At 39.3% G+C, this 21,084-nt stretch overlaps 1 protein-coding gene across 1 annotated transcript in view; it reads left to right on the plus strand.

The window, feature by feature from the left end:
* The first annotated feature begins 3,830 nt into the window (after positions 1 to 3,830).
* The window catches only part of SPTBN5 (spectrin beta, non-erythrocytic 5), a 94,552-nt gene continuing 77,298 nt past the window's right edge, over positions 3,831 to 21,084 (plus strand). Inside the window, 11 exon segments of the mRNA XM_050336997.1 lie at positions 3,831 to 3,907; positions 7,358 to 7,531; positions 9,988 to 10,155; positions 10,674 to 10,790; positions 11,565 to 11,722; positions 12,541 to 12,769; positions 15,714 to 16,345; positions 17,333 to 17,471; positions 18,858 to 19,090; positions 19,506 to 19,659; positions 20,549 to 20,749. Coding sequence (XP_050192954.1) covers positions 7,421 to 7,531; positions 9,988 to 10,155; positions 10,674 to 10,790; positions 11,565 to 11,722; positions 12,541 to 12,769; positions 15,714 to 16,345; positions 17,333 to 17,471; positions 18,858 to 19,090; positions 19,506 to 19,659; positions 20,549 to 20,749 — 2,142 coding nt within the window. The 5' untranslated portion in view covers positions 3,831 to 3,907; positions 7,358 to 7,420.

A 21,084-nucleotide genomic window follows, 5' to 3' on the forward strand; every position in this document is an offset into this window, starting at 1 on the left:
GTAATTTCTTTTTCAGATCATTTTGCGTTTTTTTCTCAAAACGCATTAATTTTGTGTCTAGTCTGAAAGTAAGAAATTAATAAACAGTGTAACTATAGCCAATAAGTTCAGGGCTTGGGCAATTTTGGCCTACAGTGGAGAGTAATTGCATGTTTTCTTCATTTTGCACTACACTGTCTTATCTCTCATCTGCTAAAATTGGCACCTTTTATGTTAACTGTTTATACAATGCTTTTGCCAGCTACCTTCAGTCATTCCACATGACTGGGACACCTTCACAATGAAACTGAGATGACTGGGCTGCGAGAGAGCTGTGATTGCAATCAGTAGTCTGCTGCTCAGGGCAGTGGGGGACTAAAACATGAGAGTACACCATGGTGTGCAGAGTCTCTGTGGGTAGGGTACAGTGCTCTGGCACAACGGGTGCTGGGAGCCAATCCTTATGTGAATCTCACAGTTCTGTTTCTTTGACAAATAGAGCTAATTGCTTTATGACTACGATATACAAACAACCCCCTAGAATACAGTTGTGAAGGAGAATTTTCACCCTTATGCAATTGTCTTCCTTAGTAGTGATGAAAAATAAATGGAAACATCTGAATCATATGATGAAAATACACTGGTTAAATCTGGCATTGCCAACAGCAATTTCTAAGGCCCATTTTCAGTTTGATGTTCAAAATATTAAGGCTATTCTGTCACTTGAAACCTTTTATCTATGTTTGTATGAAATAGACTGAAAGTCCTTTGTCCCATGTGTTCATTCCACAAAGGCTTTGAAGCTCTTATGTTAACTATTTGAGGTTCAGAAACAGAAGGGAAATTTCAAGATAATATAAATAGCTCCAAGGAGAAAATGTCTTTAACTCATGACTAATCAAGCAAATGTATATTTTCTGTTTCAAAAAGATGACTGAACTTCTTCATGCCAGGAAAAATAAATCCATCTGATTTTGCTTTAAGCTGTCCTCTTTTTCAAATGCAGCAAGGGGCTCCAGTTCGTTTGGATGATGTAATTTGACTGTTCTGCTTGAATTCTGCTTCCTGTTGATGTCATGTCGCTGCTAGCCAACTATTCAAACAGAGAAGCAACTTCTAGTTTAGACTAGAGCATGAGGAGGCTGAGGCTTATAACAACCCAGCACCCCAGGATGCTGGTTTAGATCCTCACAGGCAGAGCTCAGCTTTAAGAGAAGTTGGGTCTCCAACCACCGTGGACTCCCCCCAGCCTGTGGGTGGGTGGCACCCCAGGGCAACTGGTGACAGCAGTGCTGACAAGGCAGGTATGTAGTGGGCAGGGGAAGGGGTTGCCTGGGGGTGGTGAGATCAAGTCCTTCGAGGAAAAAAGCTGAGAGAAGTATTTGGCTATTTTGGGATAAAGTTCAGCTGAGAGGCCTGTGAAAGCAGGGAATCTCTGCATACTGAGATGGAGGTTGCCATGCCTCTCTTAAGCTGCTTTTGATTAACTCCCTAACTTTTCTTCAGCCTTAGCATGCCAAATGAGTGAACAGCTTCTTGCAGTATTTACTGTCTTCTCTTCTCTGATGTTCTCAATATCCAACGTATAGTTCCCCTGTGCCATGATGAGGTTGCAGATTAGGTGTAATTCAAGATGTGGTTGTGAAATATTATGGGATCATCATTCTTCTCACATGTGTCCACCCTGCCTTGATAAGACTCAACATCAGCTGTTTGAGGATCTGAGGAGGGTGACAGAGGGCGGGGTGACCTGTGGGACCCAGGGTGCTGTCCCCAGGTAGCAGGCTATTTTCTGTACTTGGTGCACTGTGGGCTACAAGACAGTAGCTCCACGAGGAGGCTGCCATTCTACCCCGCAGAGTCAATGTCCAGATGTTTGTTGTTTTGAGACTCCTACATGTGGAAGCAACGTGGCTGGAGACATAGTAGGGGATAGAAAGCTGAGCAGTCAGGCATGTTTTCACTTAACATGCTTATTTGCTTTGAGATTTGGGGAACCTTCTCCTTAGCAGGGATCAGACAGGATTTCCACATACCTTCAGAACAGTGTGTACGTGATGCGTATATAACAGAGGATGATGGGCTGTGCCAAACCTCTCACCTGAGCCATGTGAATAAACACAGCCCTCAGCAAGAGCATGGCTTTTAAATCAGAGCTAGCTTTGCTCATGAAGGATGCATTAAGTTACAGGACAGTCAGCTGCAAATGGCCTTTAATGGGGATACTTTGGCACAGGAAGGCATCTCCACCCAGCTGCATAAACATAGTCTTCTCTGGCAGACTCCTCTATCCTGGTGGGCAAGGGAAATGTCCATGTTCTTTCCAAGGGATGCTCTGCTACTTGGCAGAGAGGAATCCTGCATCAGAATCCTTCCTGTCACAAAACACGAAAACCCTGCTGCCATCTAGGAAAACCACTTTGGGCTGAAAATAAGGCAAGGGAAGGGTGTTCTTTAGGTTCTTCTTCCTGAGGTCAGTGTCAAGGCTCCCCTTCTTTGCAAAGACAGCAAGAGAGGGTCCATAATTAGACTAGAGGGGTGATTTTTTTCCTTATCTCTCTGGGAAACTGCACACAAATACTGTGTTACCATTCTTCTTACTTTGTTAGGATATAAATAACTGATGAAATGGCTTTATTTATCACTGTCATATAAGTGTATACCATTTAACTTTGAACTTCAGATGGATATTCAGGAGTTATGGAAATTTTATACCAGTATCTCTGATTGTCTTTTTTCATAAAAAGCATACAGTGATTTGCACATTTAGTCATATAGGTAATAATTAACTTACAATAGGGAGAAATGCCTGCATCCAGGACAATTCACCTACTGGTCCTCTGCCTTCTATATGAGAGGAGTGAGGACATTTTCCCAACACACACAGCCTAGCCAACCTGTACCAGATTTAAACCAACAGTCTACAATCCTACCTTTATAAGAATGTAAGTATAAGTTAAAGTTAATAGTGGATCCTGTCTATCTTGACGTGAGCAAGGCTTTCTACATTGTCACACATGAAATCCTCATAGGCAACCTCAAGAAGTGTGGGTTGGTTGAGTGGATAGTTGAATGCATTGAAAACTGACAGAGTGGCAGATCCCAGATGGTTGTGATTAGTGGTACATAGTCTAGTTTGAGGCCTGTCAACAGTGATGTCCCTCAGGGTTCTATACTGGGTCCAGTGTTGTTTAACTTGTTCATCAGTTACTTTGATGAAGGGGCAAATGTCTCTTCAGGAAGTTCAGTGATAATACAAAACTGGAAGGAGTGGCTGATACCCCAGAGTGCTGTGCAGCCCTTCAGAGGCACCTCGATAGGTTGGAGAGGTGGGCAGAAAAGAACCATCTGAAATTTGACAAGGGCAAATGGGGAAGAATAACTCCCTGCACCAGTACAGGCTGGGGTCTGACTGTAAGCAATTCTGTGTAGAGAAGGACCTGGGGGTCCTGATGGACAACAAAAAACTGTCCATGAGCAAGCAGTGCTCTTGTGGCCAAAAAGGCCAATGGAATCCTGAGGCGCATTAGAAAGAGCACTGCCAGCAGGTTGAGGGATGTGGTCCTGCCTCTCTACTCAGCCCTTGTGAGGCCACATTTGCAGTATTGTGTCCAGATCTGGGCTTCTCAGAACAAGAGAGACAGGGAGCTCCTGGAGCAGGTTCAGTGGAGGGTAACTCAGTTGGTCAAGGGTCTGGAGCATGTCTCTTACAACAAAAGGCTGAGGGAGCTGGACCTGTTCAGCCTTGAGAAGAAGTAGCCTTGAGAGGGGACCTCATTAATATGTATAAATTTCTGTAGGGTGGGTGGCAAGAGGATGGAGCCAGGCTCTTCTTGGTTGTACCAGGCAATGGAACAAGAGGCAATGGACAGAAACTGGTGCACAGAAAGTTCCACCTAAACATGTGAAGAACTTCTTTATTGTGCAGGTGAGCGAGCACTGGAACAGGTTTCCCAGAGAGGCTGTGGAGTCTCCCTCACTGGAGATATTCAGAACCATCTGGACACAATCCTGTGCCATGTGCTCTGGGATGACCGTACTTAGGCAGGGAGGTTTGACCAGATGACCCACTGTGGTCCCTTCCTACCTGGCCAATTTGTGACTCTGTAAAAAGCAAGATAAAAAAGATTGGAATTACAAACAGGCTATGAACTTGCAGAAGAGATGTAAACAGTTGCTGAATTTGTATCTCTTTTCTTCTGTCCTCCTATCTGCAGTTAATGATAGTTAAGAATTACACTGTATTAGTTACATTGTATTACCATGCATTCCATACATTGTCATTCAATACACTCTAATGTATTACGTTGTATTAGTATGGCTAGTCCAGGATGTGAGTCCAAGAATTTGAAGGGAATATTTTGAGAAATAGCTGTAACATAAGTACTCAATTTTTTACTTTTAGCTGTTTTATGTGACACTATGTATAACATTTCTCTAGGGTGCATATGAAGACAGAGATTCTGCTGATCTCAAGTTTTATCTGTACTGAGTTTTGGGGTGCTGCTTATTTCTTCTTACATGTTTCCTCCTGTCCCTTTTGGATACTAACTAAACTACATTTGCCAGAAGGGAAAAGACTGCTATTCCCTTACCTCGTCTCTGAGCTGGACATCCTTACTTACAGCTTCTGATTTCTTATGTCTGCCTATTTTCTAGTAGTGGTTCTCAGCAGCAACTCTCTGGTTTCTGGCAATGATGCCAGGTAAATATGTTCCATGCTTGTGCAACCTTGTAAGTGACAGAAAGGACTCACTGCCATCTATATAAGTCCCCAGAATTACTTTCCCTTTTGTTATTAATGAAAGTCCATCAATAATAAACTTTGGAATCAGCTGGCATTGCCAGCTTGACTCCAGTTTACCCTACCAGCAGCAGGTGTCTGTGCATAGAAGCTTCCTCAAAGCTGTGCTGAGTGCCGAGCAAATTCCTAATGTTTGACCTTCTCATTTTCTGTATCCAAATTTAACCGCTTGGATATTACTCTGATCTTTTTACTCTCTACTGTACTTTGATTTTTAGACTCCATTGTCAGGTTCACTTTTCCAGGTAAGAATTCCTTTAGAAAAGCAGCTTGGGATCAGGCAGAGCCTTTCATGCAATTGTGAAAGATGCTTTTTACTAAACATCAGAACCTGGATGATTTTTTCACTGGTTTATAGCAATTTTGGTGCAGTTCATATATTTTTTTTTTTTGAACATAAGAATTGGACAACGCCTGTGACAACCTTTATTCATTGTGTTCTGATACGTTATTTCCTTCAGATCAGATGACAGGTTCATAGGTAGATCATAAATACTTGGTCTCTGTTCCTGAAATCAAAGGTTGCTTTTCATGAAAACAGTGAGGTGAATGTAGGAGTGGATGTAGTAGAAGTCACTCTTTAGAAAGACCAGCTGCTGAATGTCAGGAAGGACTTCCTCCATGCCTGAGTAAGTGCAATTTTTTTGATTTTTTTTTCACATTGTTTGATCTCTCTCTCTTTTTTTTTTTTTTTCTGTAGTATACCATTATAACCAATTTTGGCTATTAGCACTGCTTTTACATCCTGAAAATGCAGATAACTTATTGCAAATCTGTCTTATGATAATCATTTATCAATATAGAGAACATTTCTAATTTAATTTAATGAAACAGGTGAGCTGTTAAGTGAGGTGGTAGCTCGACAAATAAGCTTCCTTTGCACCTAAATGAAACCAGTACTGTTATTATTCAGCATGACTGTGTTGCTTGGATAAAAACACTTTAAAAAATAAAGAAAAGAAGCCTGCAGATATTCTGAGAACCATTTGGCAAATTCACAAATTATGTGGGTTAACTATAGGGGTTATTACAAATGGAAAAAGCAGGCAGTGCTGAACCAGCCCACCAGATAAGAAAATGTTTTCTGTAATTCTATTTCTGTAATTCTATTTCAAACTTTGCTAAATTATTCCTTTCATTAGGCTTTCATTTACAGTCCTGATCCTTCCCCGTGTTGTTGCTGAATTATCAGGCTTCAATGATGTCTGTGTTTTGCAGAAGTCAAGCACTGGGGGTTAAGAAACATCTGCCCCAAAAAGCAATAATAAAAAATGCAGTAATAAATGATTGCTTATGCATTTTCCATACCTTTCCATATTGTAAAATGGCAAAATTCTTTGTCCTTGTCAGAGCACAGAAAACTATCAGGCGAGCAATTTCACGTTTGCAGTGGCTGCTGTTGCTAGTTCCCTATTGCAGTCTTCTCATACTACGATATATAATGGGTTTTTTTCCAGTATTTATGCTATTTAAAGGGTAGAGAGACCAGAATAGATCAGAACTCGGCCTTTGCAAAACAGACATGGAATTACGGGAAGCAGGTCACCCTGCTCCACGCTGCCACAGTTTGTCAGAGGTTTTAATTTTTCATTCCCTTATTTCTTTGCAGTGGGTTGACAGCTGTAGACACCTCTCTCCTCTCCCACCACTACAACAGGTTTCTTGGTTTTGGAGCTAGGCTGATATCCAGGTAATACTTATGACAGTACTTGAAGCATACAATGTTTGGTCACTAAAGGTGTCTCTAGCTGTGGATCTTACACTGACTATTTTTTTAAAGTTATTATCTTGCATTCCTAACAGCAAAGTCACTGCTGTTGCAGATTTACAACATATAGCCAAGTGGCTTCAGAAGAGTTGCTCACATGAGCTGAAATCCAGTTTATTGTATCACAGGGCTCTGAAGGGAAGACTCCTTGTTTCAAATCTCTCTGAATTTTCAGCATGGATGAGGGAGACAAGTCTGTGACAGCCTAGGGAAGAGGAATACTACTTCCTGACATCCAGCCTAGGACCTTGTTGATGTGATTATGGATCAGTGTCACCATTCTTACAGTGATACATATGCAAAAACTCACAAGAGGAAAAAACCAAGTTGGTTCCATTCCCTTTCTAAGAAGCTCTTTGACTTCTGTTAGAGGTACTGTAGACTGAAAGCCAATGGCAGAATCTCAACCAGTCCTCAGAGAACATAACACACTTTCGAGTACTGGATTGCAGATTTCTCTTTCTGATGGGGTCTAAGATCAGTTCTCTGTCATGTGCTTCAAGCACACCCAAGAAAGTTATTGATGGCTTGCAGGTCATTGTGGTCTTCATGGGAACTCCAGCCTCATGAGTGGAGACTGAGAGCAGGAAAGTAAACCTGCATAGATACGTGTCACATTTTCATCCTGAACAAGTGATATATTTTAAAAGAGTGAAAACAAGTAAGTTAAGAATAAAGTTGGTGACATTAAAGTGCAAAGTACAAGCAGAAGGAAAGTAAAATATTCTACTGGGTGTGGTATTCAATCCTGTGCCTGTTGGTGCTGGATTTCCTATATGCACTGGGCATGTGACTGTTTTTTACAGGTGACCTGGCAGATCTCTTCATCACTCAGCACCCCACTGAGGTTTCTGACTTCCTAGGTGACCATGGATACCGAATATGAAAAAGATCATATCAAAAAGCTGCAGGAGCAGCGTATGTCCATGCAAAAGAAAACCTTTACCAACTGGATTAACAATGTCTTCTCCAGGAATAATGTAGGTAACTCCTTCAATCTGGGGAATTTTTTTGTTTGTTTTTATTTTATTTTACTTCACCCACTGCATTCTTTTTAATTTTTTTTTTTTAACTTTTTCTTGAATGTCACTACATACATATGCAAGCAAGGAGGGCTTTGACTAACTGGAGTCCTGCAGCTTCTGTCTTTTACCTCACATCTGTCTCCATTGTTCATGTTATCAGTGTTCTCTAAAATCAAGATTCATTTTTGTAGAATGTATAAGCCTATCATAATGTGATGTCCATTGTATACTGGTGATCCTCTCAGAGGAAGCTCCTTATTTATTTCTTTTTCCTGTAAGTATCTGCAAATGTTTGGGTTTCCCCAAACAATGCTCGATTCTTAATTTCCTGGCCAAAAAATAAAATTCCTGCTTTTCCTGATCAATTCAGCTTGAGTTGCTGCTCAATAGCTCTGAAAGAATAGCATTGATTCTACCAATTTCAAACATACTGCCATGCAAGTACACACCAGTTTGTTTTCAGTAACTCTCAGACTTCCAAAAAGTGTGCAGGCTATTTGGGTGTGCAAGGTAACTCCAACATATTCCAAGTCTCCAGACTTACTGCAGATAAGCTCATTTCAAGCACAAATGATATAGCCATGGCACAGTAGGGAATGACATCATTCAAACCCAGTTTTCTTTTCTACAGACTGTAGATGATACTAATGAAAATGGACCTTGAGGAGACCAAGCAGGACCAGGCCTCTCGGGTCTATTCTAACTCATCACTATTATATGGTGTTTCAGTACTAGATGGAGTTTTTCAGTGTAACGTTTTAAATTTGTGATTGGTGCAATGGCAGCTGCAGAGCAAAATAAACTCTAAAATTTATTTTTCTTAACAGGAGAAAACAAATGCAAAACACAATTTAATTTTGTCACCTGCAGAAAGTTAGCTTTCTGTGGTGTAGGAAATTCTGTTTAGCCATAGATAAATAATTTCTCATTTTAAAAATGACTTCAAGTTCAAAGATTAAAATAGCCATCTTAACTTCCTGCAATGTACTTGTTCATGTATCATAAAAGCTTTCCAAACCATATATGGTAAGAGACGTGCAGAGACTGACACCTTATCTTCTCTTCCTGGCAATGTAGTCTCAGCTTTCCAATACACACTGTAATATGATTGAGTCATACTACAGGACACTGCAGTGTTCTGAGTTATATTGTTGACTACTTCAAGTCTAGCACTAAGAATGCTATTAGATTGAATTTGTTAAGCAATCTCTGACTGGGATCTTCATGAGAAGAACTATGCAACAAAGCTGTTAAAACGACTGCTGAGTGAGGCATAAAGCAGATATATGAAGTCTGTCTCTTTACAATTTTAAATGAAACTGTTGTTCATTTATGGAAGTGTCACAGAATATAAAAGTTTTAACTTTTTTCATTGTAATATACCATAGGCAGAATTTTAAGTTTGTTTAATATGCCAAAATCCCCGAAGTTGGCAACTAAGCAGGGAGGGGTTTTGTGGAGATGATCAATCAGATAAAGTTGTAAATTCTTCTTCCACACACAGTACAGACTTCAAGACTCTCTGAGTTGCTTTTACGCTTCCAGTGTTTTCTTCTTTCCCTGGAGAAAAGATCTGCTAAACTGATTAACATTTGATCAGGAATTAAAAAGCATGTGTCTCTTATCTGTCCTTTTTTCCCTGCAATGTGTAACTGTTCTCTATATAAAAAAATATAGTAATTCAGCTTTTTTTTTCCCATGAAGACGTAATGATTATTTACCAAAATTGCAACACCACAGTAAATTATTGCTAGGTGTGATTTTAATGTCCCTTCTAGATGGCAAATGGCATAACGCCAAAAGGAAACACCCAAGGCAAGTTCTTGTTCGGTCAGAGTACGCACCATGTCGTGTTGTATCACCTAAGCACTGGGTGACCTCACCTCTGACAGCAATGAAACAGATTTTTGTGAAAGATCCTAATCTTTCACTTAGTGTGAGACTCTGGCAAAAAGTATGGAGACTCCAGGTGGTAGCACAGGTCTGAGCAGGACGTGACAAACTCTGTTGAGACTATGAAGTAAAAATCAAGTCATTGAATGGGATCATCAGCTCAATTTTTAAATGAAATGTATTGGTCAGAATAAAAAAATGAAAATATTAATTTGAACTGAAACGAAAAATGTCAGATTTTGCAAATGCTCACATGTTTTTATTTTTAAAAATCTCCTACTTTTTATCTTTATTTGCTCAATTGTGGGTTTGTGTTTTTGTTTGGTTGTTGCTGCTTTTTTTCACTTCAGCCTACTTTCATAAATTCGTTTTTTTCTGAATTAAGATTCACCGCTCCTTGCATATACACACTGTCATACAGAAGACTCAGTGAAACAGCAAGAAAGTCTTATTTGTTTATTATTAGAAATAGAGGATTCATTAAACCTGAGTCTGTATTGTCTGACTGCTCTTCACAGGTGAAGGTTGAGTTAGAAGATATTTACACAGACTTGAAAGATGGCATCTCTCTCATGAAACTCCTAGAGCTGCTCTCTGGAGAAGTTTTGCCCAAACCAAGCCGGGGAACTATGAGAGTGCATTTTCTAGAGAACAACAGCAAAGCCATCTCATTTCTGAAATCTAAGGTAAGTTAATATTGATATTAGAGATCACAGCAGTTTATGGATGTTACTAAGTAATTTTAGTATTATATTCATTACAGTTTCCCCCTCTAATAAACAATAAGGTATTTTTGAAGACAGGCTAGGGGTCTTATTAAAAGAAAAAAAAACCACCTCATGAGATTTTAATTTGTTATTTGAGTAACATCATTCATAAACAGCTAATGTCCCTCTTCTTTGGAAGAAAGGAGCACTGAATTTTGTTTCTTTCCTCTCCTTAACCACCAGTTTTCAAAACACATATAGGAACCTTAAATCTTTGAGACCACCATCCTTTTGCTAGGCTTTTGCTGAAACTCATCCTTGGTGCATATGACACCTAGGGTGTGAACATGGGAGCTTTGCAGGTCTATGGACCAATGAAGAGACATAAAACCTGATTCTTTAAGAAAACACCTGAACTCCCTTTTCAATAACAGTTTGTTACACTGAGCACTGGACATGAGTATTATTATGCTGAACAGATATTGGTTTATTAGCAGGTACAAGTAAAAGTGATTGGTCCTGAGAATATCGTAGATGGTGACAGAACCTTAATCCTGGGACTTATCTGGATCATCATACTTAGATTTCAGATTTCATCTATCAGACTTGATAAGGTAAAGCTGTATCTTTGTCTTTTTGTCTGATCAGAGCATTTCAGAGACTATGTAGAGTTTCAGGAGAGTAAGGACCATTTTCATAATGTTTCCTGACTGCTTTGATCATACAGGTCTTATAATGTTACCCAGTTACTCATCCAGCAATTTCTAATACCAGTTGAATCCACTTTATAATTTTGCAAAGAGATTGAACAGAGTAATGTGGAGATAGATAGGATATTCATGTTCTTCTATAGATTTTTTAATTGACTTTTGACTTCAGAAAGTGTTTCTCTGTCAACAGTTCTCTCTAGATTTGTGGTGCATGCTACATACTTTTCTTCTCTGAAGAAACATATTCTTTTCAAAATTATTTAACATGTACTCTAAGTACCTGAAAAATAAGAATCTATGACGTTATCATGAAATCAAAGTTAACAATTTCTCACATTTGACCTGAATACATAATATTTTGTTTCTGAGTCCTACTTCACAAACTGAGCTTTGCTTTCCACTTGATTTCTGCAAACCTTAGAGAAATTTTTAAAAGCTTTAAAACAAATATCTTTCACTTTATAATTTCTGAGTTCACTCAAATTCATTTTATTATAGTATAAAGCTTCTACTTTCATCTTAAATCTTTCTACCTTTATGTCAGATACAGTCTGCAAGTCATGACTTTGAGGGGATTTGTAAATAGGACAAAAGTAATACAAAGCGATCTATGTGAATTTAAGTGTAAACTCACTGATGCTACTTCCATATATCGTTCACACTGGTTTCTCTTAACAGGAAGAATTTGGAGGCAGAGCTGATGTTCTGTTTGCCAATGAAGCCTTACTACTCTGGTGTCAGCATAAAACTGCCAGCTATTCCAATGTGGATGTGAAGGATTTCTCCAAAAGTTGGAGTGATGGGCTGGCCTTCAACGCACTCATACATGCTCACAGGTAAGATCTGATGGATCAGTTCAGACAGAGTTGCTCATTGCTCTGGCACAAGTTGTTCTAGAGTCTGAATTAAAGGTTTTTGCCAAGAAACTGTCAAATTCTCTCTGCCCTTTCTCACTGAGGACTCTTTCTTAAATGGATATTCTCTCTCTAAGAAAGAGAGGACCAAAAGCTCCTGCTTCATAGTTCCTTTAGTTGGGCATAACACTGAATTTCCAAGGGAGTATCACATATCTAAAAATGCTCTTTTTCTAAAGTTACTCTTTAAGGGATTGGTTTTATCACATGAACTTTGTGAGCATGTATCCCTTCTGGTTCAGTTGTAACAGAGCAAGCAACTCTCAAGTCTCATTCTTTGTCCCTTGTCTGTCCTTCTGAAGAAGTGTGAAGAAAACAGCCCAAAGCAGGAGAGAGAAACTACCTATGAGAGAACCCTGAACATTTCTATGTCCATTAACTGTTCTACTACTCTTATACAGGATACCACAGTGGGATTCTGTAATTTCCCAAGTTGGTTGTCACCTCCCTTTTCAGAACTGCCCCTCAAGTGGCCTTTGGTTTTCATGCATCAGTGAAGAGAAGAAATCAGTGAAGGGTAGAGGTTTTCTGGGAGCGGTACTTCAATTTCATAAAGGACAATTTTCTTCCTGTTATATAGGAAAGGGGCAATGCTCTTGAGTGAAGTTCAGGGTCAAAGTAATTTCAGTGTTAATGTCACATTCCTTAGTCTAATAAACAGTTTATGGTTTATAATTGGAAAGAACTTACAACAAACATAAATTTTTTTCCCTCTGTGTCTTGTTCTTCTCCTTGCCCAGGCCTGATCTTATCCACTACAGCTCACTGAGACAGGACCAGCCCATTAAAAACCTGAACAATGCCTTTGATGTTGCTGAGAAAGAGCTTGGAATCAGCAAACTGCTCGATGCTGAGGATGTGGCTGTGCCCTATCCAGATGAGAGATCCATCATGACTTACGTGTCACTCTATTACCACTACTTCTCCAGACTGAAACAAGGCCAGACAATACAGAAACGGCTTACCAAAGTAAGTGCATTGCTATCTTCGTAAGTTAAAAGTTGTTAAAAACATAAAGATAAATTTGAGATGTGGGGAGTTCTGTGCAAGCTCACCTTCAGGATCATTTGAACTGAATCAAATGGCACAGCTATTTAAAAGATATTATATCTTGAGAAGTGCTTGTAGACTCTCCAATCTCTAAAGGGGTTGCAATTGTCTCACCAAAAGTGAATCCTTTTTTGACCTCACAGTTTCTGCTTAAGAACTTATATGGCTCCAAGGCAGCTTGAGGCATACAGATCTCAGTCATCTTAAGATAAGATTACACAAATAAGCAAAAGCAGATCTAGTCAACAATTTTCTTATTTAATAGGAAAGATGATCCCTTATTCTATTACACTACTTTGGATTTTTATTTCCAAGTCCTTGTCCTTTCTTTCTAACTCCTTAGGTACAGAATGGAAGAAGAAAACCAAAAACCAAAACAAAGCAACAAACAACAAACAAACCCCAAACCAAACAAACTGAACAAAACCAAAACAATTCAATACCACCATCAAAAACACTAAAAACGAGAGACTGCTAGCTAATTGGCTAAATTTTTATTAATATTTTTTATTAAATTTTTATTAAATTTAGCTAAGCTAAATTTTCTTCTTTATTTCCATGTACATTTCACCTCACATACAATACTGAGCTATATTAAAAATACCTGCATCCTATTGATGGAAAACTGAAGGAATTTTGTGGTTGTTCTACTGAAGACCACTTTCCCGAGAGATAATTTCTCTTGTATCTCTAGAACAATCTATTCTGTTTTTGTCAAAAGTATAAAGAAATAGCCTGCAAAAAACCTACACATCCAGGATGGGTCCTCTGTAAACATCTGGACTCTGAAATCTGCCTGTGCAATTGAGAGGGGGAATATATTTCTTAGTAGGAGGTGCAATAATCCAACCTAAGGCTTTCCTGGTGGTCACAAGGTGAAAAACAGTGTTTAGTCAGCTGAAAAAGTGGTCTGGGACAAGAATTAGATGATCCCATAACATGGCTCCCCTCAGAATGAAGCTTGCTAGAGTTCAAGGAGTGTCTGGAGAATTCTCTTTGTCATATGATTTGGTGTTAAGTAGTCCTACAAGGAGCAGGGAGTTGAATTCAATGGTCCTCATGGCTTCCTTCCACTTTAAGATACTCTATGATTCTGTGTATTAGAACAGGATGTTCTCTGAAGAGAAGCATTAGATGAGAACAGGACTTGGAATTCAGTCAAAGTTTGGACATCAGTGAGGAGAGTGGGCAGTAGGATCTGATTGGTCTACATGAGTCACTGGATATTGGCCAGGAGACATTATTTATCTTTTGATAAACCTGAAATAGTCCTTGAGTCATCAAGCATGTATTAGAGGAACTATAAGAGCAAGGAAGACATAACTTTTGTATTATGTGAAGAAACAATTTTCTTACTCTGTCATTTTTCATTCTTTTTGTGCTCTACTGTTTTTTCCATTTATATTTATTCTTTCTTTTCTCTCTCTCCACTTACCTGCTTCTTTTTCTCTCTTTGCCTCCTTCCCTATTTTTAGCCCGTCTATAATATTGCATTTCTGTCTTCCTGCATTTCTGATACACACAAAGGTTCAGAAGGAGAAGGAAACAGATGTTAATCTCTTCATGTCCTTAGTCCCCTCAAATAGGCAGCTCTGAATTTACTAATAGGATTGGGAGGGAAGCCTGAATGTGTCAAGGAAGACTTTGAGTTCAGACTAAGTGTGTGACCAGGTTGGCAGAGAGAAACAGCTCTGGGAGGCAAATCTCCTTTCCCTCTCCTATGTGAGGTGACCATGCATTTGCTAGGATCTTTCAGCAAGAACTGGGTACGATGGCAGAAAATACAGAAGGGAGCCCTGATGTCATGGGCTGCTTTTCCTGCACTGAAGGTTGGTGCTATTTTACTCCTCTTACACTGTGACACTTACTCATTGCCAAGTGCACTTTCTGGTAGGTAAAAGCAGATTACCACTTGGAAGGACCGGGTCTTTTCTCAGTGCCATCTCCCTCACTAATCTGCCTGGCTGGAGCAGGCAAACTCAGCGAAATGATAGAGGCAGACAACGTTGTTTAGCATTAAACCTGCCAAGGACATCTGCAGGAGGGTTACTAAGCTAGGATGAGGAAAAAGAAATAATGTGAAGTAAATATACAAAGATAGAAAAAATGTATAATGGAAAGAAAGGATAATTTCACTCTAATGCTTTTTATTTAATTTTGGATTTCATTCTAGATGTTTGCTTCAGTATTTACCTGAACTTGAAATAAAGTTAGATTAGACCACAGACGAAACAGATAAACGTCCTGGACTTGAAAAGTTAGTATTGAATCAGATTTAGTGTCTTTACCAAACCCTGTTGGGCCACCAGACATTTTCTAATAATTTATATGAAGGGAAACAGCTCCAACAGAGGAGATTGAGAAGGGGCTGTTTGACCATAGTCTGCTGTGTGCATGTGGGAGAACCAGATCTTGTCAGATGATCTTCTAACACCCTGAAGTGGTGAAGCTAAGAGGGTGTAATTGCATATTAGGACAGAATTGTTTTGGGTTTAGGAACAAGATGGAGGGGGGGGGGGAATCTGTTTTTTTTTTCATTGTGAAACAAAAAGTGTGACCCCTCAGTTTGGGATTCTCACTTTCTACTCAGCCCCACAGAGGAATTGCTGACAGTCTCCACTTACATGCTGTTTAGTCCAAAACTAATGTTTGCTTGAATGGAAACTGAAATGAGACATTAAATAATATTTATTTATATGTTTTTCATGGAAGGCTATTCTAGGATTTTACCTGGCCTCCGATGTGACAGCTACCACCAGATCTGTATAAAAACGTGATGACTGCTGAAGATGCTGCTTTCTGTTCACCCACCTAGCTTCATTCTCTTTCTTATGTGGCTTGTAACTTTATATTCCCATCACAGATTGTGTTCTTCCTGAAGGAGATAGATGACTTGAAGCTTCTGTATGAGCAGATGGTCTCTGACCTCCTGAAATGGATTAAGCAGAAGGTGATGGAACTGGATGACCATCATTTCCCCAACTCTCTTCAGGAGATGTGGCTGCTCATGGCCAACTTCAAAACTTTCCGCACTATGGAGAAACCCCCTAAATATCAAGAGAAGGGCATGATTGAAGCTCATCTCTTCAACATCAGGACCAAACAGAGAGCCAACAACCAGCGGCCATACTTGCCCCCAGAGGGGAAGACACTGCAGGATGTGGAAAAGCATTGGGTCATCCTGGAAAAGTCAGAGCACAACCGGGGAAAAGCACTACAAAAGGAGATGCTGAGGCTAGAAAGGCTGGAACAGCTAGCGCAGAGGTTCCTGAAGAAGGCAGCGCTGCGTGAGTCCTACTTGGAAGACATGAGAAAAGTTATTGGGAAGCAGGACTTCTGGCCAGAGAGCGTGGACAGGATGGAGGCTGCCAGTAAGAAGCTGGAAGCCATTGTGGCAGATGTACTGCCCAGGAAGGAACGCTTCGCAGCTTTGGATGAAATGGCCGCTGTTATCAGCCAGGAGAACTATCACAGCAAAGATCAAATCCTGAAGAAGTGAGTGATGGTCATGGGACTGTCTGATGATGGAGGTCAAAATTAGCTGGAAATATGTGTTGTGGTAGAAGAAAATTATTTGTGATTGTGAATCTTAACTCTGCTCCTTATGAGTAGAACTGGCAAGAATTTCTTCTATCTGTGAATAGTTTCAGCAGATAAGGCAAATGTTTCCTCTCCTTCAAAATTCTATTTTTTTGCCTTGAATGATCAAACTCTTAGACTGATATAGGGTGAAAAATAATGCTAAGATATTTTTGTTATATATGAAAATATATCTAAAAATTTCAATCAAATATTCTATCTTCCATCAAAAGTACTCAGATACTTTTTTTTTTTTCCAAATCAACACATTTCTTTTTTATTCTGTAGTTTGAGGAGATACAGATTGATTAAGGCACAAAGTCTTTTCAGAGTGACTCCACTCTGGAGCAAATACTGAGACATTATAACTTCTCTGATTATCTTGGCTTATTATATAGCCTGATTTGTGAATGTCTAAGAATGCCATACAAATTACTTATTTTGTGATATTTCAGTGCTTTTCTATGTTCAGACAAAGTCAGAAACCTATGGGAAAACTAAGAAAAACAGTTATAAAAGAGGAATTTAAAGTCTTTATGAGATCAGATTGTGACATGATATGGTTAGATTAATATTTTACTTTAAGCAGCCATTTAAAGACCACTTCTTTGTTTCAAAGCCTTTCCACTGTATCAAATGAAAGATGAAAGCAATCGGGAATGTAAGGTCTGAACATCCATTAAAAAAAAAATCTAAATTTTAAGAAGTCTATCGCAGTTGATGTGCTAGTCAAAATACCTGTAATGTTTTGACCTGTTTTCTGATCATGACCTGTCCTCTTACACTAGTGTGAAGAGTTGTGCATGTTCATTTAGATCCTCTAAAGCTATAAACACTGAGAATCCTTCAGTGCTACCCAGAGCCTTTGGTCCAAACTGGTAATTTCTTTCTCTTCCCTTGTAGGCAAAAAAACATTTCAAAGCAATGGCAGGATCTCCTGGATCAGCTACAGAGACGAGAACAATCCCTGGGTACAATGCAGGAAATTCTTGGCCTTCTAAGGGACATTGATGCCATTACAGAGGAGCTGAAAGAGCTGCAGGTACTGAGTCTTCTCCACCAGCACACAACTTGCACTGCTGCCAGTGTCCATTGATAAACCACCATGTTCCAGGGACTGAATGTTACCAACAGGAGATAAGTCTATCACCTATGTAAAAATACACAAATTTTACTTAGATGCCTAACTGTGCATTTCAGTTCATCATCACAGGTAACTACATGAGAAAAAATTGGCTTTGCTATAGGGGCTCTCTCTAATTAGAAAGCCAGGTATGGTATTACAGGGAGTGCAAACTTTACAGGTTCAAGTTATATAGTAAAATAAAGATGGGAAAGATGGGAAATAATCTTATCTAAATTTAGAAATGTAAATTTAGAAATGTAAAAGCAAAAGTGGAGTAAAATGACCTTCTGTTTCCATTCCACATAATTCTTCTGAATTAGCTTCTGGAAGTACTTCCAGTGTTTATACAGATGGGAACTAGCTCAGGCTTTCAGGTTTATAAACTTGTGAGAAAGAAAAATTCCACTGTAAATGCACAGTAATTGCTTTTAGCAAGAATTTCCAACTATTACAAGAGTGACAGAGCACAAAGTCATCTCGTTAGCATGAGAAATAACCAGGATCATTTTGATTTTGTAATGTTAGGCAGTATCTATCCATTCTTTGTTCTTGCAGACAGAAAAATCCTTATGACTTTTGCCTGAGTTGAAAGAGTTAGCATGCTATATGAAGTTGTGAATTTCAAATTAAAGATAAGAGCCCGTCTCCAAGTTATAAATCTTTCTCTCCTAGTGTTAGTAAGCAAAGTAGTAGTAGTAGTGTTGCTGGAACCATGATAGCCTGAGGATGTGGGAGAAGATTGGTAAGGATAAGTATCCTACAATAGGATTGATAATTGTATCTATCGATATAACTAGAATTGTATCTATTGATAAAATTAGAAAGAGGACTGACTTGTAAGCACTTGGTACCTTCATCAGCCCCCTGTTAAATACTGTGAAGTACTTATTTGCATTATTTAGATAAGCACTTAAGTTCCTCAAATAAAAGAACACAGCAGTTACAACATACCATAAAATGGGATATTGTAAAATTCTCAAAATACAGATTTAAATCAATCTGCCTACAGATGGGTTATTAGAAAAAGGATATTCATCACTGCCACAAATTCGGAGACCTTGAGTCCTTAATAGTAATAACTTAGGTATGAAAACAGATGCTTTGAAGAGACCATTACTTGTACTGCATTAGATAGAAACTCTGAATTGTTGCTATTAGCTTGTGAAATTGAAAGAAAAGTGTATTTCCTCTAAATAGGCAGCTTTTTCGCTCTACCTATGTGATATTCTTGGACATTTAGAAGCTATGAGAATCAACAGGAATCTTTCAACTGATTTGTTTGTACTCTCACTTTGTTTGTAGGTGCTAGTGAATTCCCAGGATTGTGGTAAGCAGCTCCTGGAAGTAGTAGATTTGCTGCAGAATCACAACTTGATTGACTCGCAGATCTCTTCCTATGGTGGTAGATTGACACACATCACCCAGAGGACCACAGAAATCAGCAAGGACAGCACAGTTAAACCAGAAGTGCTTTATGCAAAAGTTCAGATGCTTCATCAGCTGTATCAGAACCTTACAGCTCTGAGCAAGTCACGGTAGGGCTGTGCTTATGTCTCTCTTCTTCCTGATAAGGATGGCCAATCACTTCTTTAATCAGATGGCATTTGAAATTTTTTCATTTCTCCATTTATAAAGACAGAACAAAAACAACTTGAGTGATTGCAATTGATGAAAGGATGACTCACTTTCATAGATGAAGAATAACTTAATTCTCAGCATTTATTATAACTTGTTTTATGAGAAGTCTGATTAGCAAGCAGTTATCTCCTAGAAAAAGAAGGAAATGTAGTTTTTTTCTTTTGTCTTATTCCATGAATAAACTAATATATGAAACAGAGGAACTACAGACATTCAAATTTTTGATTTTTAAATTTCTCTTTGATTATGCTACCATTGTTTCCATGGAATCCTACTTCTGACTGATATATAGTGTTTGCTTCCTTGGTTCAGAAAATCTCAGCTAGAAGAGGCTTTGAAGCTCTTTGAATTCTTCCGTGACTGCAAAGAAGAGGAATCGTGGGTCACTGAGAAATGGAAACTAGCAAGAACTACAACATTAGGGAAAGATATCAGCCAGATTACAGCCTCTATTCAGAAGAACAAGGTATCTTATTTTGCTGGTGGTGCCTCGTCTTTGTATTAAAGCAAAACTTTAGGACATCAATGGCCTTCAGTTCCATCAGTTCCAGTTCAGTTCATTTACAAAAAGCTACCAAACTGCTCCTTATCTCAAGTGTCATGACCATTGTTTGGAATTTTTAAAAAATTTGTAGTCTAGGGATTTTCTCCCCAAGTGGGAAGGAAATGGCAGAGAAGGAATATGCTCCCTACTGGACTAGAAGTGGGGCTTCTAGTGAAGACACTGGGCTCTGTATTAGCTAACTTTTGATGGGCGGAACAAAAATGCTAGTTTCTGTTTTTCTCACCCTCCTTCCCTGGCCAAGAGAGATATGGGCAGAGAGATGGTGAAAAGAAGACAGATATCAGTAGGCAGAATGAATAGCATTGTATGACCTTATAAATCTGTTGCCACTTTTCCTAAGACCTTACTGTGGCTTAATATCAAAAGTTTACGTATCTGAGCTAGTGCCTTCTTATGGCAAAGAATCACTGTCAATAAGTGAAGAGACCTGTGGGCTTGAGAACTTTCATATGAACACAGAAACAGGAGCCTCTTCTGTTATTTTAATATACATTTGTGTGCATCTATTTGTATATTTGTTCCTTCTGGAAAGCATGAGACAGTTGAACTGGTGGATGACAAGTATCTCATTCAGAGAAGACTGCATAGCAAGCTTCAGATCAAAGGTAAAAAGTAGAACAGTGTGGGGACCAGAGGGGCAATCATCTCAGAGAACTAAGGAAAATGTCTTAGGCGTGAATAAACATGAGGCTCTAGGAAACGTATGCATTACAGTAGCACAGAGGAGGACCCCTGTTTTCTCTCACTGATGGGGAATGAGTTATGCTGACGTTTCCCATCCTTGTACTAGGCTCTTGAAGCAGAGTGCAATTCCCACAGAGCCATATGTGCAAATGTGATGAGGAGGGGCTGGGAGCTCAGCCAGAAGAACCCTGCGCGCCAGGATGACATTCTGAGGCAGACAGACAACCTCCAGAAGCTGTGGCAGCAGCTCCAAGACGAGGTGGCTGATCGCAAAAGCCGCCTGCAGGCAGCAGCTCTCATCAAACAGGTAAGAGGGCTCTGCTGTGGTGTGTGTATGAGGGACATGGGTGTGGCTCAGTTCTGCCCAATGTGCCCACATGGAGGGCAACCATGGCAGGAAAGCCTTCAGGTATTGGTCTTCAAAAGGATCTGTGGCAGTGAAATCTCAATTCTCTTGCCAGCCAGCCAGGAGGGAGATTTAAGCAGCTGGGAGTTGCTCTAAAGTTGAAAATGCTAATGGAAATAACTCACATCATAGTGCTGGTGCAGAATCTTTTTAGAGAATGGGATTGGGGTAGCTGTGTGACATTTTCCTCACATGAAAAAAAGAACTCCAAAAACCAACAACAAAAGAAACATGTT

Source organism: Myiozetetes cayanensis, unplaced genomic scaffold (genome assembly GCF_022539395.1).
Source record: "Myiozetetes cayanensis isolate MyiCay16 unplaced genomic scaffold, myiCay2020 scf6-25, whole genome shotgun sequence".
Taxonomy (NCBI): domain Eukaryota; kingdom Metazoa; phylum Chordata; class Aves; order Passeriformes; family Tyrannidae; genus Myiozetetes; species Myiozetetes cayanensis.